This window comes from Podarcis tiliguerta, assembly GCF_965153285.1.
Source record: "Podarcis tiliguerta genome assembly, chromosome: 1".
Taxonomy (NCBI): Eukaryota; Metazoa; Chordata; class Lepidosauria; order Squamata; family Lacertidae; genus Podarcis; species Podarcis tiliguerta.
In genome coordinates, this window is record NC_139534.1 from 31,749,777 (window position 1) to 31,771,323 (window position 21,547).

Sequence of the window (21,547 nt, forward strand, 5' to 3'; positions counted from 1 at the left end):
CCTATGAGGTTGAGTATATATTCCAGTACTCGAATTACAAGTCCACACTCCCCACTTTGCCTTTTAGGTGGGCCCTCTTTTCAGAAGGCCATACAGTATATGGGAAGCATGATTCGGCTAAAACTGGGAGGAGTCAGGGGGTGGGGCTTATACATTTCATTTAAAAATGTCTCCTCTTTTCTCTGTAATTTGAGCACTGGTATATCAGTTTAAATGCTTCTGAGATCAACTTTGTTATTTCATATATGTGGTAATTGTAAGTAGCTGTGTTCACATACATATGTTTTTTCTTTAGCTGTCTCTGTGGTGTTGGCTGAAATATAGAATTAAACATAGAGTTGTTTGTTCAGTGTGGAGAATGTATGATGAATTCTGCAAAGTCTACATAAATAAGACTGGGGAGGGGACAATAAACCCCAGGGAGGATATGATAGATGTGTGTTTTTAAGGACATTTTTGTGTGTGCTCTTCATCTGTGAGACACTGTTCTCTGTTTTAGCTAACATGCAGCATGATCCTTTGCAGGTTAATTTGGAAATTAAGTCCCACAGAGTTCAATGAGGCTTACTCTCACGTGCACATACACCGGATTGTAGTTGTAAGGATATACGTGTGTCCTCCTCCTTTCTGTCTTACCTTATTTTGACTTCTCTAACGGGAACCTTTTCTTAACCTAAATGTGCCTTTGTGCATCCTATACTTTGTCTTACATCACTTACTACTTGCATAATTGAGTACATAACTTCTTTCTGTGTAGTGCCCCACAGAGGACCTTAAGGTCCATATATAGCAACACCCTAGAGGTCTTGGGCCCTAAGGAAGTTAGATTAGCCTCAACCAGAGCCAGGGCCTTCTCAACATTGGCTCCGGCCTGGTGGAATGCTCTGTTTCTTGAGACCAGGGCCCTGTGGGATCTGATCTCTTTCCGCAGGGCCTGTAAAACAGAGTTGTTCTACCTGGTCTTTGGCTTAGAATCAGTTTGATTCCCTCCCCCTCTTTCTTTTTCCTTTCTCCTCCTATGAAGAGATTGCACCCTAATGTTTTAATGCTGTATCTTAATCTTTTAAATTGTATTTTAATCAACTTGTTTTTATTATTGGTTGTTAGCCGCCCTGAGCCCGGTCTTGGCTGGGGAGGGCGGGGTATAAATAAATTTTATTTATTATTATTATTATTATTATTATTATTATTATTATTATTATTATTATTTTTAGGCAGTATTTCATTCCTTATAGTTTGGGAATATGGGATCTGTATATGGTCTCCCCCTTTTTTAAGGCAAGTTTCCCACAGGTACAAACTAAGTGTGTGCAGATACCTGCCAAGTGCTCCCAAGTACTACCCTGAACTATTGGAGCAATTTGCTCATGTCTCTAGCCTGCTACACCCTCCCCACATAGGGCACACCCTACAAAGCCAGGTGTTGCCAAAAACAACATGAAATGGTGCAGAACCACACACTGTCTCAGTTTTTGTCCAGTAGGTGAAGGAGAATTGAACAATACGGCTTCCACTGCTAGTGCTCAGCCCTCTAAGTGGTCAGTAGAGCATAGCTGTACATGTAAGTCATTGCAGATATTGGGGCTAGTTCACATAAACAGCCGAGGAGGAGGCAAACCTCTTTCTTGACAACTTCAGACTACAAATTGGGGCTCACTTGACTGACGTTTGTCTATTCAAAAACCTCTCTACTGATATAAAGCCAACATGACAGGGAAAAAGCCTGGCTAGAGCATATCTCCTTGACATGCAGTTTTATTTTGTGGAGGGGTTTTATTGTTGTTGTTTTTTACAGTGAGGAATGTTCACGGAACAAGTTTGCCACCTCATCTGCTGTTTTAAGAGAACAAGGCCTCAGGGTATGGCTGTACTGCTGCAGCTATAGCAGTCATTGTTTCCTTAATGACAAACTTTAATTCTGGGAGCAAGGCTATAGATTTTGACAGCAAATTCACAGAATCCCCACCAACTACAGTTCCCAGGATTCTGCACAGAAAGCCATTATATAAAAATTATCAAGTTACCCTGAGGACATAGCATCGCTACACATTGGTGGTAGTTGGGTTTCCCCCTTGTTTTTACTGTCATGGATTCACCCAGGCAGCCATGGAGATTATAGCGGTGTATAATATTTGCAGTTGGTTAATATTTCGCAGAAATATCTCGGAACAACAATTCCTAATTCTCCTTGGGGAAAACTATGGCAGTTAAAATTGGGATGAAGAAGGATAATAGATCATGGTTTAGTCAGTTTGGCTTATAGATTGCAGTCTGGATATGTTAGTGTACTGTTGGGACCATTTGATAAGTTTCCCTTTACAAATTACTCACCATGTACTTTTTCAATTAATTCCTTCAACATTTCTTGCCAAACTCCTATGCATTATGAGTCTGAGTCTCTTCTTGAGACACTGCATGGCCGCAGTGTTATTAGACACACCCCAAATTATTAGCTATTCTTGTGCAGGGTTCCCTGCATTGAAAGTTGTGCGTAGAGTACTTTGCCTTCTGAAATGCTCCCCTAGCAACTTTGTGTTATTGGACATTGGAAAGAGTTCTGCGCTAATAAATGTTACGTGTGCAAGGAGATGTGAGGGTTCCAGGTAATCTTTCTTCCAGTTTTGATTAGTAGAAACGGTTTCACACCAAAAAGAAAATATGTGAGATGTCTCCATTGAAATGACATTACCATACAAGCACATGTACTGAAAACCAGGAGGACAATTCTATCAAATTGCTTTTAGATTTCTTCCCAAGGAGACTCTCACTGTCTAGTTCTTGGTACATCATTGGTTAGATTTTGTCAGACGCACATTTAGATCGATTCCAGCCAGGCAAGCAAGATTAGCCTTCTGTTTATTCAGGGTGATAGCTCTGAATTCATGACACTTGTTTTCACTTTGGGTGGAGGCAGGAGCCATTTAAGAACCCTGGAAAATATGAGAACAGGTGCATTAGAGTTAGAATGGAGCAATACAGAATATGAACTTTGGAAAACACTAAATGAAGGTAAGTAACTCTTCAGTGTTAGGGAACTTTTTATTGAAATGTGTGTGCATTAATGAGAAGTGCAATGTGCTTCATTCAAAATAGCAGCTTATTTTTTTTCTACAGTGTTTGCTAGCATAAATGTGCTTGTTGTACATGCTTTCATATGTCTATATATGTGTGACTTCTACAAGCCCCAGCTGGTATTGCAAACCGCATTTGTTACTGTGTGTGATGGGATTACTGAATCACTGCTCTTCGTCACCAGTAAACTCCTTGGTAATCTATCCTTGTTCCCAGTTACACGTGAGTTACCATGCTTAATTTTAAAGCACACAAATTAACTTTGGAACGATGGACTCCAATGTAATTAACTTCAAATCAAAGGTATGCAAGATACTACCCCTTTTGTCCTAATTTTACTTTTACCAGCGTTTGGTTTCTTTGGTCAATTTGTATGCTTCAAAATGTTGAATATGAGATTATGCAATAAGTGAACTCAACTCAGGAAATGAGAACTGTGTGTGGAAGCAGAATTCTACATGTGCAGCTGGTGCACAGCACAATCCTATATGTATTTTACTTGGAAGCATCAGCCCCATTGAATTCTAACTGTTGCAGTACCAGGTGCTCATGCACACTGCAATGCTCATCTGAGCCTCATTGGGTTGGATGTGTGTTTTTGGTACAGGGAGGGATCGAATGAATGAGTATAAATTTAGCCTGTTGTTGTTACAGTTTACTTATCCAAATACGGAAGTCTTGTAAGGCTCCCTTTCTTTAGAAGGGAGCTTGGTAGCCGGCAGATTGTGTTCTTGGTTCTAAGGTTAACAGTGATAAATTACCATATTTTTTGCCCTATAGGACACACATTCCCCCCTCCAAAAATGAAGGGGAAATCTGTGTGCATCCTATGGGGCGAATGCAGGCTTTCGCTGAAGCTTGGAGAGTGAGAGGGGTCGGTGCGCACCGACCCCTCTCGCTCTCCAGGCTTCAGGAAGCTATCAGCAAGCCTGGGGAGCCCGCGGGAGTTCCCACAGGGCTCCCTAGGCTGCAGATAGCAGCCTGCTGCCCCGAGCGCAGGGGGGCACTGAAGCAGAGCGCCCCGCGCTTCGGGCAGATATCTGCAGCCTAGGGAGCCCTGCGGGAGTTCCCACAGGGCTCCCTAGGCTGCGGATAGCAGCCTGCTGGCCGGAGCGCGGGGCGCGCTGAAGCAGAGCGCCCCGCGCTTCAGGCAGGTATCCACAGCCTAGGGAGCCCTGCAGGAACTCCCGCAGGGCTCCCTAGGCTGCGGATAGCAGCCAGCTGCCCGGAGCGTGGGGGGGGGGAATAATTCCCCCCCTTTATTTCCTCCCCAAAAAACTAGGTGTGTCCTATGGGCCGGTGCGTACTATAGGGCGAAAAATACGGTAATTGTGGCCATACGGTTTGTTTGTTTGTTTGTTTGTTTAATTATTTTAAAAGGCAATGGAAACTAGATGTCTAGTCTAGCCTTTTCCTTGGCATGTTAGTTTTCTATGCACAGGGATCTTCTTCTTTTTTTGTATAGAGGCTGGGGGGGGGGGGTCCAGTCCTGTAAGCCATCCTCTGCAGACTGAAGTGTCACAGCACAGATGGAGAAATACAGGAAGCTGTTTTAGACCGGACAGATGCATTGGTCAATCTGGCTTAATACTGTCCACACTGACTGGCAGCAGCTCTCCAGGGTTTCAGGTAGTGGACATTGCCAACCCTATCTGAAAATGGTAGGGATTGAGACAGGGACTATCTGCATGCAAACTAGCTGGTCTACTTGTGAGCTACAGTCCTTTGGTTTATCCCCTCAGTGAGAACTGGGTTATGAGGAAACCATGAGATACACAGTTCAGAAGAGATCAGACATCTGTGCTGTTTTAGATAAAGGAACACAATACTAGGCTCCTATTGTGTAAATTAAATGCAAGCTGTTCCTAAACTAAAGGCTGTGATTGTAAGCTACAGGAATTTAGGATATGGAGGGTACAGATGCCACATGGTGAAATGTAAGCAAATGGAATCATTCTCAGCAGAAATACTGAGGTTTCCACAGAATGAGATAGTGAGAAGAAGGGATTAAAATAAATTGAAAATTTCAGATCAGTTAAAAATGTTTTTTTATGGTAGGTAGAAACTGATTTCCATAGATGAACATAACGTGTTTCTGAGAAGACTGTAAGGCAATAATGAGTTTCAGTGTGAATTGATTGTAAGAATGTCCCTAGTACAAATTATCAAAGATAGTTTCATCATGCTGACCAAAGAATTTGAGACTTCATTTTTAGCAAACATATTCGCCTTTTGTCTCAATGTACCCTTCCAAATGGAATAATTAGACAAAACAGAGCAAAGACAATGCAACAGTGATGTGTAAGCAACAGCTAATCGCTTTCATTAAATACTAATTACTGCCAAGTAATTTCATTTGGAAACAAGCTATTCAGAACTTCACGAATGAACTTAAATAAGAGTACAAGGATGCGAAGGGGCTTGAGATATATGCTGAATCAGGTTTATACTCCAATGCTAGCTGAGGGGGCTTTAAATGTATATGTGTTGCTGACAGGACAGCAGCTAATTCCCCAGAAAAGACCCTGGTTTGCCTACAGAGTTTTGCTGGCAAAGATGTACTGTATCTACTTCTGACAGTGTTCCACTGGCGGGAGTGAGGGTGGTGAGTGGATCACAAGACCCCTCATCCCCCAGGACACCTTTAAAAACAGCCAAGAGATGCAGCTGCTATGGAATGAAAAAAAAACAGCAATACTTTTCACTTTCATTGGTGTCAATGGGAGAGAAGTGGAGAGCAGGGCAACTTCCATGCAGGGTGGAGTGGGGAGAAAATTCTAGGCCGCAATTAAAGCCTAAATTGATTAATCTGCCAGTTTGATCAGTTCAAGCTTGCAGCTCTCACACAGATATATAGACATATGCTTCGGTGTGCGTTTTTACATGTCAGCTGAGTGCACATTTTTGTTGTTGTCCATTTTGCGTTTATAATGACTTCCTGTGAAATATATTAATTACAAAGGGGATGCAGTGGTGTTTGCTGAAAGAAGAGGAAGTCCTTCCTCGTATCAGAGCTATGGAAGGACGTAGAGGGCGGCCGCCGAACCCAGAGAGACAGCGCGCGAAAGAGGAATCGAAAATGAGGCGTCGCAAAGGTCGACCTCCAAATGTTGGTAGCACTGAGTTTCTTGACAACACAGATGCTAAGCTGTTAAGAAAGTTACAAGCCCAAGGTAAGGACTTTATTATAACTTCTCCCAACGCGTAGTAAAAGGTACCTGCAGACAATTTATATTCAATAAGCAAAGAAGCCTTTTGGTTTTTGTATTGTGTTCACTCAAGCTCCAAAATATTCCTTTGAAATGTCCCACTTTTGGGGCTCTCTACTGGCCTGTGTTAGTAGGGCTCCTGTCTGCCCATTTGGTGGCCAGCAGGAGGTCAGGAGATCTGGGCAGAGGGATACCGCCACCTAATCCAGCCCCTTACTCCCCTACAGTCTGCCTGTGTTATCAGTTACACATCCACAAAAGCTTTTATCTGTTTGTTTAAGAGTTTGTCATTTTCATACTATCAGCAAATAAGAACAGAATATATTATTACTTCCAAAACACCGGAGAATTCTGATTAGTCAAAATTATAAAATATTTGGCTTCACCAGAAGCAAATTATACTCAAAGGGTGGTATTAAACTGAGGTTTACTCAGAGTAGAACCATTAAAATTAGTGGAGCTAACTTTATTAATCTTAGTGGGTCTATTCTGAGGGAAGCGTGGTTAAATGCCACCCAAGAACAAAGGAGGATAGGATACAATTAATTGTTCCTTCAGTCCTGTTTCTTGGCAAGTACTTGGCATATGTCCCTGGTAATATGTATGAATTTTAATACATACCTGTGGAGGTTTTGTTTTCGTTTGCTATTATGGTATGTATTTTTCTGTGATCTTTTGATGAAGGGTGGTATAGAATTTTCCGGCGCCGGGCTCCCACGCCTTGCGGAGAGCTGTGCCAAGCCTGGGAGCGCTGAGCTCAGCGGCGCAGGCTTCAGCATGCAGGCAACTCTCCGCAAGCCGCGGGAGCCCGCGCCTTGCGGAGAGCTACCCAAAGCCCCGGCGCGAATGCTTAGCGCGTCGGGGCTTCGGGATAAGAGGCAGCTCTGTGCAAGCCGGGGGAGGGCTCCCGCGGCTTGCGCACAGCTACCCAAAGCCCCGGCATGACTGCTCAGCGCGCCAGGGCTTCGGGATAAGAGGCAGCTCTGCGCAAGCCGGGGGAGCCCTCCCGCTGCCCCCGCGCGACTGCTCAGCGTGCCCGGGCTTCGGGTACAGGCAGCTCTGCGCAAGCCGGGGGGAACTCCTGCGGGCTCCCAAGGCTTGCGGATAGCTTCCTGAAGCCTGGAGAGGGAGAGGGGTCAGTGCACACCGACCCCTCTCGCTCTCCAGGCTTCAGTGAAAGCCTGCATTTGCCCCATAGGACACACACACATTTCCCCTTCATTTTTGGAGGGGGAAAAGTGCGTCCTATAGGGCGAAAAATATGGTAGGTATTGCATATGACCAAGGTGTAAATGCGCCTCTTACACAGTGTGCACATCTATTCAGTAGAATCTTCTTGAAAGCTTGCTATCCCTGGCACAAAACCTTACTTAGGACAATGATAATGAAAAACTTTCTTATTATACTAACCCCTTAGAGATAATTGACTCCTCAGGGGAGAGGGGGAGTAGCAAACAGAATATTTGGCAGTCTAGAAGACTACAAAACTACTTACTTCCCAATATAATGCTCTTACTGCCTTGTCATTACCCCAAATGAGAGAATTTCTGTGGATAGGTTCCAAAGAATGGAAGGAACTTTACCTTCACCCTGGGGGTGGGGGCAGGAAATGGTTGTCATCAGTATTTGTGCTGCTTGTATATTTACATAAGTGCCTCGGAATAAGGTGAACACCACAGAGCTGAGTTCAAGCTCATAACACTTACGGAAGGAGGATAATTATCCCAGTCTTTGGCACATGCTTTAGAGGACATGCCAACCTTCTGAATAGTCTCGTTTCAATGGCTCCTGATTCCATAAACTGGCACATTTGTATAGATTCCAAAGTAGGTGCCTCTGTGACATAACTATTCTGCCAGTAATTCTAGTCTTGTTTTTTGTAAGATAACTTGTCGTGTAGATTGTGCTGTGCTGTGTATAAACATTTCATGCATAGTTGTAGTTTTTGCAACTCTCTCTTCACAATTGTTGTTTTTATTCCCGCCCCCACCCCCAAGCCCAGCAGTTATAGTAGGAGCAGCAGGGCAGAAACCTCCAGTGTGGGTGAAGGGGAAAGGTTAATTCCTGTTGCTACTAGAAAACCTTGTGAGATGTCCATGGAGGCAAGGGACATATCTCTGCTTGCAGCAATATGCTATTCAGTTACTGACTGAATAGCTGACCTTCCTTGTAGTGTAGGCAGCTGGCTAATGCAGAGTTGCATACTTGCATGGTGTTGGTTGAGATTCCCACTGCCTTCGCTACCATTTCTGTATGTAAAACGTAAAGGGACCCCTGACCGTTAGGTCCAGTCGTGCCCAACTCTGGGGTTGCGACGCTCATCTTGCTTTACTGGCCGAGGGAGCCGGCATACAGCTTCCGGGTCATGTGGCCAGCATGACTAAGCCACTTCTAGTGAACCAGAGCAGCGCACGGAAATGCCATTTACCTTCCCGCCAGAGCGGTACCTGTTTATCTACTTGCACTTTGACGTGCTTTCGAACTGCTAGGTTGGCAGGAGCAGGGACCGAGCAACGGGAGCTCACCCTGTTGCGGGGATTCGAACCGCCGACCTTCTGATTGGCAAGCGCTAGGCTCTGTGGTTTAGACCACAGCGCCTCCCGTGTATGTAGTTTCTGGTAAATACAGGAATTTGGCCATCCCTGTTGTGTCCCTGAAGTGGCAGCTAGTGGTTGCTAGCAATGAACTGCTCTACCAGCCTCTGCTGGGTGGAATGGCTCCTATCAAGTACAGCACATGCTGTGGTTGCCATCCATCTGAGAATTCCCAGACACGTCCTCTTTTGGGGGTCCTACATGCCCACCTGGGAGGAATTTTGCATTTTAGGTACATTTCTAATAGCAGGGATGGGGAAACCTGTGTTGATGTTGCTGAACTGCAACTCCCATCATCCTTCCCGTTGGCCACGCTGGCTGAAGCAGCTAAGGCTGCTAGAAATTGGAAGCCAACGAAATCTAGAGGGCCATAAGGTCCCTGCTGCTGTTTCAGAATCATTTTTTTTGATGTGGTGATTATGAATCCACTGTATATGCAAGCTGAATTTCAGCCTCTCCATTCTGATAAATTCCCTCATTGAGCTTTAAATGGGAAGGGAGGCACTTCCACATAAAAAGAATCCCCTCATTGATCTTTTAGCATCCGAGATGACAGTCATTATTATTGTAATACTTTTTCTTTTGCCTACCCTGCTCCCTAAAAAGGAAATTGCATGATGCCTTGAGGTGTGTGTGTGTATACACATATATACCCACAGAGACACACACACCTTTACACCTAATCCTCTTCCTTCAAGATACACTGAGGTATTAACAACACAAAAGTTCTTTGAATGAAATCATGGGGTAAGGAAATCCTGAAATCAGACACTTCTAGGCTAAATGCACACAAAGCAAACACGGACTTCTTCCATATTTTCTTTGATCTATGTAAGATTGACCTTGTGTTAATAAGAAATATTTATTGTACCCTTAGTATATTTTTTATTATTTTTTTTCTCTTTGTGTTTCAGAAATTGCTAGGCAAGCAGCGCAAATCAAGCTTTTGAGAAAGCTTCAGAAGCAAGAACAGGCCCGAGCTGCCAAAGAAGCAAAAAAACAGCAAGGTAAGTACTAAACTTCTAAGAACCTTGCAGACTCTCGCAGATGAATTTTTGAATCCATAGATATTAGTTTTCCATTATTCTGCACTTATTTACTGCTGACATTTTTTTCTTTCTTTCTCACTCACAGCTATTATGGCTGCAGAAGAAAAAAGAAAGCAAAAAGAGCAGATAAAAATAATGAAACAGCAGGTAATTTATGCCTTTCGGGTTTCAACCGTAAGCATTACCAGATACGTTATTCTGATGGCATGTATGTGTTTAAGCAGGACTGTGAGCTGAAAACCTAGCCTGTTCTGCTTCTCTGTCCTTTGGACAGTAGCTTGATGAACTATAAATTTTAAAAAGACTCACACACAGCTTAATACGAAGAAACTTGCTGGTTCTGCTTTTCAAACATGGATATACATCACCTGCTGATGGATGTTTACAGATCAAGTTGATGTTAAAGGGTAGGGGGAGCAGAAATGGTCAAAAATGTCGGCAGCCATGTTTAAAGGCTTTTCTTGCTAAATATATTTGGTAATGGATCAGATGACAAACTCATTAGAATCTGAAGGTCTGGTCTGGGATTTCTGCCAAAACAGAGTCTTCCTTAACTATAAGTTAGCTGTGACAAAGACTAAATCACTCTGGTTTTATCTGACAGAAGGCACGAGCAGGCTAATAAACCATTAAGCAAACTGCAATGTCAGACAAAGCATGAATGAGACTTTTACCGTGTTTGTTCCATCGCGTTTTATCTGAGAGACCTTGCCAGTTTCACCCTGATCTTAAACGCATTATGTTAAATTTATCTTTTTTGTAAGTAGTAGTAGTAGTAGTAGTAGTAGTAGTATTAGATTCTGGTCTTCATTTATGCGCCTGTTATTAACAGCAATTTGCAGTTAGCACCTTAAGGTTGTGAAGTAGGTTGTACAGTTTTTAACAGGAATCCTTACACTGGACCTGGGCAGTATGAAGGCACAATATACCATGAATGTGAAATGAGGAAATTTACAGCCCAGTTCTGTGCATGCCAACTCAGACGTTACTGTTGTGGAAGTCAATAGGCTGTATTGCACATAAATGAACATATACACACTTACCTGGGAATACGCAGGATTGAATATTTGTCTTTATAAGATGCTTGCTATAAATGCATAATATATTTCAACAATTGTCTCAGGTGGTTGATTTCCATTTGCATGCAACAGATTGGGAAGTGCAGTTGAAAGAAAATTACGGGAAATGTTATGATAAATTTCAGTAATCCATGCTAGGATAATTAAACAAAATGGGGCTGCTCATTAAAACAAATTTTCAGACTGCAATAATATACGCAAGTAAGCCCCACTGAGCAGAAGCATATAGGATTCAATGGTTAATATGCTATAAAATAAAACATAAAAACAACAACAACAAATTATTTAAATACATTAGTAGCAGGAGACCAGCTAGGAAGGCAGTTGGACCTTCAGATGACAAGGGATTAATGGTGTTCTAAAGGAGGATGAGGAGATAGCAGATAAGCTAAATGAATTGTTTGCATCTATTATCACAGCAGAAGATATAGGTCAGACCCCACTGCCTGAACTAACTTTTTTCAGGGAGTTTGATGAACTGAGGCAGATAGTGATGACAAGAGATGAAGTTCTAGGCCCCCGGGTTTTCTGGAGGGACGAAGACATGACAAGTGGAAGTCTGGATGAGCCCTTTGAGATATTTAACACCACATTGTCACCACAAGTGCCTGCAAATCCCTAACCAGCTGGAGCAAAAAGTTCATCCTTTGCACCCTTCATGTCACAGGTGTATGGCCCTTGCCACTGCACTGCTAGTTCAAAGCACATTAAATCAAGCCTGCCTTATCTAGTGAAGCCTGACAGAATGTGGTATGTTGTCGCATCCTGGAAACAGGATTGGATGGGTGGGCTGTAGAGGTTGTGATCCGTTATTACTGCTGCTTAAAATAAATGAAAGCTTTTCTTCTCATAGGAAAAGATTAAGAGAATTCAGCAAATCAGAATTGAAAAAGAACTTCGGGCTCAGCAAATATTAGAGGTATAACCAGTTCAATGAAGCCAGCTTTTACTGGAATATGCAAGGAAGAGTCTGTTAGAGGAATTCATCAAGTGTTGTATCAGAGTGTCACACTGTCTGTCATTTAAAAAAAAAAAAAAAAATCCCAACCCATCCTTAAACTATGGCTCTAAACCTGCAAATTCTTAAGTCTGGCACATCAGTAAAACCATTTGATCATGCAAATTTTAGGGAAGCGCATGCGTCCTGGATATCCATGGGAGTAGTAGCATGTTTGACCTAAAACAGCAAAGTGTTCTGCAGCACATAAAAGACGAACACGTTAAAGACTTGGGTTCATTTTGTCATGTGCACCAAATTCATTTTACATCTGATGAATTGGACTTCAGTAATAAACACATTAGGGACGCGGGTGGCGCTGTGGGTAAAACCTCAGTGCCTAGGACTTGCTGATCATAAGGTCGGTGGTTTGAATCCCCGCAGCGGGGTGAGCTTCCGTTGTTCGGTCCCAGCTCCTGCCCACCTAGCAGTTCGAAAGCACCCCTAAGTGCAAGTAGATAAATAGGTACCGCTTTATAGCGGGAAGGTAAACGGCGTTTCCGTGTGCGGCACTGGTGCTGGCTCGCCAGTTGCAGCTTTGTCACGCTGGCCACATGACCCGGAAGTGTCTTTGGACGGCACCGGCTCCCGGCCTCTTGAGCGAGATGAACGTGCAACCCTAGAGTCGGTCACGACTGGCCCGTACGGGCAGGGGTACCTTTACCTTTAATAAACACATTAGTGTATAAGTACTCTTTGGGATTCTTCTGGAGCCTGAGATGTACCTAAAACACTGTGGGTTGAATCCAGAATTTGCGTGAGCAGAACTCTGCCGGTGGGATGCTCCTGCTGGAGAAGGGGGGGGGGAGGGGAAGATTATCAGAGATTCTGCCTTCTCTCTGCAGCTCCTTGTGTCTTCTGAAAATTTTTCTGGAGGTTTGAGGGACTGAACAGAACATGGGAGGTGATGCTAGAGAGTGCAGGAGGAGGGAGAATTGGTGAAAATCATCCTATTTCCTTACTCTAGCAGGAGCCTCCATGGGATTGCAGCCCCATCTGCAAACAAAGGAATCCCTATGCAGAACATAAACTCTGGACCCAACTCTATAGGTGTTCAATAAATTAAAATGCAAAGACAGAAAAGAGAAATAAAAAGATTTGATTGACTTATCAGAACAAACAACAAGGATTAAGAAAGCACCTTTGAAGCTGACATTTGAACAGCATGTTTCTAATCTTAAAAAGTGTGCATGTTTATACTTTCAAAAGATTTGTTAGTCTCTGTTTCGTAAACAGTTGGTTTGTATAATGTATCCATGCCATGTATAAAATATGTCAGAGGGAATTTAAATTTAAGATTTCTATTTCAAATCTCAGTTTCTGATCTGTCTGGCAACAGATTTCTTTTTATTCTTAGTTGTCATACTAGTCCTTTAATACATTAAGCAGGGAGTAATGTTCTGATAATGTGCCAGTAAGCAGTTCCTTACCCCTGGCTTTAATTAAGCTCTCGAAATTATGTCTACAGATTAGGTATATTCAATCACTAGAAAGCTTTAAATGATCAACCAATGATTTCCGCTCCCTAAAACCCTGCTATATTTTAGAAGAAAAGTAATGAAAGTTCAGTCCTCACCAGTAATGTTTTACATTTCCATTTTGATATATAAAGTGTTCCTTGATTGTACATTTCCAGTCCCTCTGCCACCGAAACTCATGAGTTTTTCACAATGCAGAATGTACTGAGGAAGAAATCTGTTATGATGTACACATTATATGTGGTATTGTTTCGCACCTTGTGAGGCATGAAGCTTTTGTTCTAGTCTGAGATTACTTTCAAGTTGTAGTGGTGCCATTGCATGACCTTGGGACCTGTTTTGCATGCACAGGCAAAAAAGAAAAAGAAGGAAGAAGCAGCAAATGCCAAATTATTGGAGGCCGAGAAACGAATAAAGGTTAGTTTAGATAAGCACCAGAGTTTTTATCTTACACACACACATACACGACCGTATGATTGAACACATAAGCAAATGATATTGTGTCAAAAATGTAAGAGAAATAGATCGTCGGAATGTATCCAGTATCTTTTATTCTTTATGCATATGTGTCTGTGTCTCTGTATGTTTTGTATGTGTACATGAAGTGTTTAGAAAAATATCACTACGTTTGTAAGCTTACCTGGTACAGTTTGTGTGTATGTAGTCCAAAAAAAAAATCATTGAAAAATGCATGTACTAGTTCTGGGTATTTTCTTGGGGAGCAGCACCGATGGTTTAAATGAAAAACACCAAGGCCAGTGTACCAATGTGCTGTCACTGCACAACAAGGATTTTGGGGTTTCACCTTCCCAACCCCTTAGTTTAATTTCTGTCCCAAGCAGTGCAAACTCCTCTTTCAGATCAGATGCACCATCTGAGAGGCTGTAGCAGGGACAGGGTCAGCTACTCTTCTTTGTGCAAATGGAAGCACATGCAGCTCTTGGGATGGATCCTGGTTTGAGTCCAAATTTACTGCTCTGCTCATAGAAGGAGCTGTGCGTTCACAAAGGACCCCTTGCGTTTTTAACCTGAACTCGGGTTCTTTCTGAGAACCAAGCAGTAAGTTTGGAACTAGGATTTGGATGATAATTGCATACAACTTCTGTGTTGCATAGAATATGAAAATCGTACTTGATCACTGACCTGCAGCATTTGGAAAGCGTGTAATCTTACTCCTGATCTTGACATGACTTAATATTCATTCCAGTGCCTCTTCCATTCATTCTGTTTTCAAGGTATCCAATACGCTGATTCAGGTTATTACAGGGGGGGAAACAGAAAAACGGGGACTAAAGAACATGAAAAACCTACATGATGGTGGGGGGGGGATGGGGAAAGAGTCATTTATCATATATTTGATTTTCTTTTTTCATGTTTTTAAGGAAAAGGAAATGAGAAGACAGCAAGCTGTTCTTCTGAAGCATCAGGTTTGTACCGAACACTTAATGAGAAAAATAAATGCTATTTTAATGCAATATAGCTAAACTATTTTGGAGGGCAAATCTTCAAATTTTCTTTACTTTAAAAAAAAAATTAAAAAATTATTTATTTCTGCTTAAATGTTTTCCTTCACCTTATGGGGTAAATTTGCTTTGCTTTGGTAGTGGGAACTTTTGGGGATTTTATAAAGTGGTTTTTTGACTCTTTGTGATTTCTGTTTCATAATATTGTGCCAACTCTTTCTACCAGGAGTTGGAGAGGCATAGACTAGATATGGTATGGGTATGTTTATTTTTGTACATCTAACACCGCATTGTGATTTGGTTGTGATATGGTTGTCATAGCAATGCATAAAATGTAGCACTGGCTGCTGTCATATTACATACTGCTGCATGGCTTTCCAGCACAGTGCATTGCATACATCTGCTTGTCTTGTCTGTAAAAGCAAAACAACACGACTTACCTTATTATATAAATTGACCCCTATGACTTCTATGCAAGGCTGTTGCCTTGATATCAGGGTTATTGTTGCCATAGTACTAAGTTGGACCGCAGTACATATTTGGAGCCAAATTCAAAAAATTATGTGTTCGGCATATATTAGGCTTTACCAGCTATTTTCACTAGGCACCTTCTGCATTTGATTCTGGGAATCCTATTTGTTTCATTTTTCAAACAAAATTTTGTTTTTCAAAACTTTTAATAATATCGCACAATTGGGAATACTTAGTCTGAATTGGATTGAAGAGCATGCTGTCCTTCAGAATGTGAAAAAAATAAAGTAAACCCACATTATCTTGGTCCGATAATGAATCTTGAAGTTTTGTACTCTTTTGCATTGTGTTTCAGTCCAGGACTCAACACAATATCCTTAATTTAATCTATGGTGCGGCTTCTGTGTCTTACCTAAGCGCAACAGTAAACATGATCAGCTTATTGCATTCTTATTCGTGTATGACTAGTTTTATCTGAAACTAGTTTTAAAACTGACAGCTTGATTTCAGTCCCCATCGACTGCATCCTTAATTTTATATTCAGAGATACATATTTACTACCAATATGTAGTCAAAATGCTTTTTATTTTTATTTTTTAAATTTAAAAGAAACACTTTTGATTACTTTTCAAAGTATCTGCATTAACAGTCTTTTGCTTAATTGGCCACTCCTATTAGTAATTGCAGGCTTTCCGTTATAGCAGATGTAAGGTAACTGACCTGTTCCAGCCAACCATTATGCTTTTTTTTCTGCCAGCTTCTGAAGGAGCCTCACAACTGACCATAAGTAAATCTGTATGCTTCTGTTTTACACTGTCTCCATGTTCATCGCTGTACCTTTTTTGCTTTCAGTTGTCCTTGTATTTGCTTTCTAAACCTGAACTAAAACATGCACAAACTTGGCTATTCTCGTCTTTTATTTAGCATATACCCCTGACTTGTCTATTAATGCTAAACATGTCCTGTTGAGCTTTTTGGAAAAAAAGAAAAAAAAATATGTGATGCCTGAGGTGGGAGTACTGCTTTGTTCTGATTTTATCTGCTCTAATAGGAACGGGAAAGGAGAAGGCAGCATATGATGCTTATGAAAGCCATGGAGGCACGCAAAAAAGCTGAGGTGAGTACAGAACTCTGAAACGGGATATTTTCCTCGTTCTTTGCACAGCGGAAAAAAATAAAAATGAACCACAATTCTGAAATGGGGTGATTGCCCCCCCCCCCCCCCGTTCTTCACATCGAAGCTTTTCGTTGATCTACAATATATATATATTTAAAAATCTGAATTGATAAATAACTTCAAAATCATCTTACATTGAATGGGGAAAATGTATCTGCTTCCTCTGTGTTTTGCAGTTACGTCATTTCATACTTCTAAATTTTATGTGGCAAAATGTGATTTTATTTCTCCCCAAGTGTATATATAGTACTTTCCATTAGGTTTGTTGGTCTTATTTTGTGGACTCTGAAAATTGCCATAGTATGGAGGTAACTATTTGGTTCATTATACAGATGCATAATCTGCCTGCCTGCCTGTGTAGTCTGACCTAGTATGCAGAAGAGACAAGGCTTGGCATAGAACGTACACAACACTCTCAAAACTATGGGGTCCTAGACCTGATGTAAAAACATTAGAATATATATAATACGCAACCTTAGAGTAGTGAGGAAGAAGCCTTTCACTAGTGGAGGTTTTGAAAACCTGCAGCTGATCACAGGGGTCACTGACCTATATAATGTAAATCAAAGCAATTTGTAAGTTCTAATTCATAAACCGTGTAAAGTTTTTGAACAGTGACACTGGAGACATGAACTATTTGTAAATCATGGGGGCAGATCGACCATTGTGAATAATATTCCAAAGCAGTGTTTGTTTTTCTCATCCCCTGCACCTGAGGAATCAGACTATAACTCTGGTGGGTTTTGCCATCAGCATTTTGGTAGGGTATGGCATTTTCTTCCCACCTTATTTTCAAAGCATCATGCTGTACTGTACCCTTCTTTTGTCCTGATTAATGTAAAATTAATGAATCTGTTCCAAGTTATGCATTGCACTTTCTCATGCCCTCCTTCGTTAGATACCTTATATCCTTCAGGATTTACTTTTAAGCTCTTTTAACATTCTGTCAGACCCTTCTGAAAGGCAATCTCAAAGGACAAGGGATCTTCCTTTCTAAATCGAGCATGAGATACAGGCTCGGACAACACCACCTTCACCAACATCCCCCATGCCCTGTTCCACATTCCATGCTGCGTTCCACATCTGAAGGCCCTCCAAAGCTTTGGTAGGGATATAGGTGGCTGTAGTGGAGAGGAAATGATGGGGAAGTTTCCTTTCATGAGCATCCTTCGCTCTGCTTACCTTTGGATCCAAGCCTTGGTCTTGCACTGACAGTGCTTATATAGCAATGCCTATTTCATTCTTGTTTTACTGGTGCCATCAATTTTAGAGGTATGAGATTTGCAGCAAAATATTTAAGGGTTGGGCCCTTATTTAATATGATACTTAATTTTATTTAAATAAAGTGCTTCATTGTTGGATTTTTTTAGAAAAGGCTGTCAGAGGGTAGAATTATGAGATACACTGTATGACAACAGCCTATAAAATAAATAAGAGCAAATTGGCCCAGTTGCAGTGTGCGCTATTAATGATCACACATCCATAGGCCAGCATTTAAAAAGTCTGCAACTTCATTTTAAAATTCTTATTATTTTTCCAAATCAAATCTCTCTAAAAAATCTAATTGGACATATTGCAAATAGAGATGATTAAGTAAAGCAAAATCACATATAACTAAACAGTTTGCAGTTAAAGGGAATTTATATCAGTGTTGTGAAACGCAGCAAGAGGAAAAATCCATTCAGATACGTTTTTAAATTGCATGAGACAGATAAAATTTGATTCAGCGAAGCTTTTCAGATTTCAAAAGAAACAAACTGTAGCATGCCAATTCCCTCGTCTGAAACAAGAGCAAGTGGAATTTATTTCTGAGTCCTCTTGTAAGGGAAATCTAGTAATGCTATAGCTCGTAAACAGCCTCAGCCCAGTATACCGGAAGGAGCATCTCCACACCCATCGTTCTGCCCGGATGCTGAGGTCCAGCACCGAGGGCCTTCTGGTGGTTCCCTCATTGCGAGAAGCAAAGCTACAGGGAACCAGGCAGAGGGCCTTCTCGGTAGTGGCGCCCGCCCTGTGGAACGCCCCCCCATCAGATGTCAAAGAGTTAAACAACTACCTGACATTCAGAAGACATCTGAAGGCAGCCCTGTTCAGGGAAGTTTTTAATGTGTGACATCTTAGTGTATTTTTGGTCTTTTGTTGGAAGCCGCCCAGAGTGGCTGAGGAAACTCAGCCAGATGGGCGGGGAACAAATAATAATTATGATTATGTTTAAAGAAACCCCCAGTCTACTCTGACTCCTAGTGACTCTTCAGGGTCTTGGATGGAGGAGGGTCTTTTGCATCACCTGCTACTTGAACTTTTTAACTTCAGGTTCCTGGTACTGAACTTGGGTCCTTCTGTAAGCAAAACAGGTGGTTTACCACTGAACTCCAGAAAGGACTAAACTGAACTAAAACAAAATATTTAGCAACTGTGAAAGATGTGTTCAGCACAGCACCCCAAAATATTACCTTTATTTTTGAAAATGGAAGGGAGTTTCATACCTTTTGAAGTACCATGTTTGAAGTGCCTATTCAAGCAGGCTTTTGGATTGTGTAGACAGGGCCAGATTAAAGATTGCCAGAGCCCTGCACTATGTTGCTGTTTCCCTGCTTTTGTTCAGTGCCGTGCATTCTCTTGTATGTAACTTTAATTAAAAGTGGAGGTAACCTTTTATGAGATAGTGCCTTAGGAATCATCAGAGTTTATAAAGAGGGATGGTATATGTTAAATCAATATCTCAAGTTTTCCAGTTGCAAATGACAAATAACGAGCAAAGTGAAATGGGACAATATTTATTTATTCCATTGTTTATCCACCCTTCGATCCCAGGGTGGTTTGCAATAAATCCATTAAATAACAAAAAATCCCATTTACAACCACAGAAACAAATAGATAATAAACATCAGGTGTGTCAGCTTGGCCCCGCAACCATGAGTACCCAGGGCCATGGTTGCCATTCAGAATTCATTGCCATAGCACCAAAATTTGTGGGTGCCTGGCCTATTTATGGGGAATTTTATGGATGCTCGGGCACATAGCTGTCAACCGTCCCTTATTTGGCGGGAAACTCCCTTATCCCAGCGCCGTGTCCCGCTTCTGTCCCTTATTGATGATGTCCCTTAAATTTCCCAGGTTTCATGCTCACCCGGCTCCGGGGGGAAGCAGTGGCTCGGGGTCCTCCTCCGCGCGCGCAAGAGAGCGCTGGCTCCGTCGTCCTGGCACGAGGAGTTCCATCGGCCCTTCCCCACCCAAGAGAGGGGGGGAGGGAGAGAGACTCTCACCCACGCCTCCCGCGAGCCCGGAGGCGGCAGCGGTGGTGGCAGCTGAGGAGGCGGCCTGAGGGAGGAGGAAGAGGAGGGGGTGGGGAGGGACGCAGAAGGGCGGTGCTTCAGCAGCCACAGCAGCACCGCACCCGCCTCATGCTGGATTGACAGCATCTGTCAAATCCTACCAATGTATGTAACTCTTCACAACAACAAAATCCCTTATTTTGGCCGCTGATCCCTTATTTTCGAGGCTGCTGGTCTCCTATTTTCAAATCTGTTAGTTGACAGCTCTGCTCGGGCACCCAGGGCCCTAAGGAATTGGCACCTATGATAAACATTAATTAGAAAGCAATCCAAATGTGTTAAAATAACAGCAATACAAACCATTTCATAAGTGTTGTAGTGGCCCTCATGATAAGAACAATCAACTCTCTCCAGAGTGAAGGGGCTACTCACACTCCCTGGAGAGGAAATTCCGTTGGGTGCCAGTGCTGAGAAGGCACTGTACGTCTGATGGCACTGTACATCTGACCATGCCCACCAGTAGGACATTCACTATGGCCTCCCTTCTGTATTGGTAGTATCACGACAAATTGTGGACTATTTGAGTGGTTTATGGTATGGGCTGTGTTGCCATGATTATATATTTTTTCGGGGCTCTCCTGAGTTCTCTTATTTTAGCCATTAAAATTCCAGACAATAGCAAATACAAACTTAAATTCATTTTACTTGCATAAAACTGCGTAGCAAAATATTATCATTATGCTATAGGTTCCCCCCAACCCAATTCTCAGAGGATCAATAAACAACAAAAGGTTGTTAAACATGCATTTATCACTAAGCAGCTCTGTCAGCAGTTTTGTAGGCAGTCATAATATGGGAGTGTATCTCAGGTTTCACAAGTTGTCTAATAAGCAGTTTGAAAGCAGAATTAAATTCACAGCACCCGGGTGATTCTTGCGCTGTGGATATTCCATCATTGCTAAAGATTTATATTACCTCGTTTCCTATTGAACATGCCGTGCGGGATTCCAGACCTAGTTTTACTTAACAAAACCCATCTTTCAGTTTTAAGTGTTCTGCGTATACACTTTGACCGTTTAAAATCGATAAAATTGAGTGCGAGAGCCAAGAATGTTTTATTAATTTGAAGTTGGTGTAAGTAACACTGCAGATGATTAAATGTCATTTCCCCAGCACAATGGTGAAAGAATAGCATGACTTCGGGGGGGGGGGGGAGTACAGTAGGACCTGCAGGTTGTGTGCAGCCAACAAATGTGTTTTCCTGAGCCTTTAAGATGCACAGCACCTTCTTTGAGCAACACAAAGAAGTGGCACTATTTATTTGCAAGCTGAGTATTTTGGTACTCAGGTAATTTAAATTGCACTGCAATCCAATCGGCGTGATTCTTCTCTACCCGGTGTGCTCTCGTGTAAGGTATTGAGGCCATGCACAAATGCACCAATAGATTGCATCTATTGCCCAGACTCTCCCCATGACTATTCCCCCCTGCACACTGTACCTTTGCCATGCAATATTTCTTTATACGGTAGACCATGGAAATGCTGCCTCCGAGAGAGAAGCAGTCCAGCTCTGCCCTCCACAGCCAGCCAGCGAAGTACCCTTTGGGGGGGGGGCTTGGACATGGATTGTTGTGGTGGCGGGCACCCACAATCCTGAGGACAAGATGGCACCCCTGCTCGTAA

General features: G+C 42.2%; 1 protein-coding gene across 30 annotated transcripts in view; it reads left to right on the forward strand.

Annotated features, from left to right (window-relative positions):
• BAZ2B (bromodomain adjacent to zinc finger domain 2B) overlaps window positions 1-21,547 on the forward strand; it is a 184,301-nt gene that overhangs the window by 130,450 nt on the left and 32,304 nt on the right. For 24 of the 30 annotated variants that reach the window (XM_083404519.1, XM_083404501.1, XM_083404498.1 and 21 more), the window contains 8 exons: window positions 6,035-6,245; window positions 9,790-9,882; window positions 10,010-10,071; window positions 11,857-11,922; window positions 13,830-13,895; window positions 14,861-14,905; window positions 15,168-15,194; window positions 16,464-16,529. In XM_083404519.1, the coding sequence (XP_083260645.1) occupies window positions 6,035-6,245; window positions 9,790-9,882; window positions 10,010-10,071; window positions 11,857-11,922; window positions 13,830-13,895; window positions 14,861-14,905; window positions 15,168-15,194; window positions 16,464-16,529 (636 nt within the window). The remainder of the gene's footprint in view (window positions 1-6,034; window positions 6,246-9,789; window positions 9,883-10,009; window positions 10,072-11,856; window positions 11,923-13,829; window positions 13,896-14,860; window positions 14,906-15,167; window positions 15,195-16,463; window positions 16,530-21,547) is intronic. The other 6 variants (XM_083404504.1, XM_083404491.1, XM_083404497.1 and 3 more) reach the window with 2 other exon arrangements.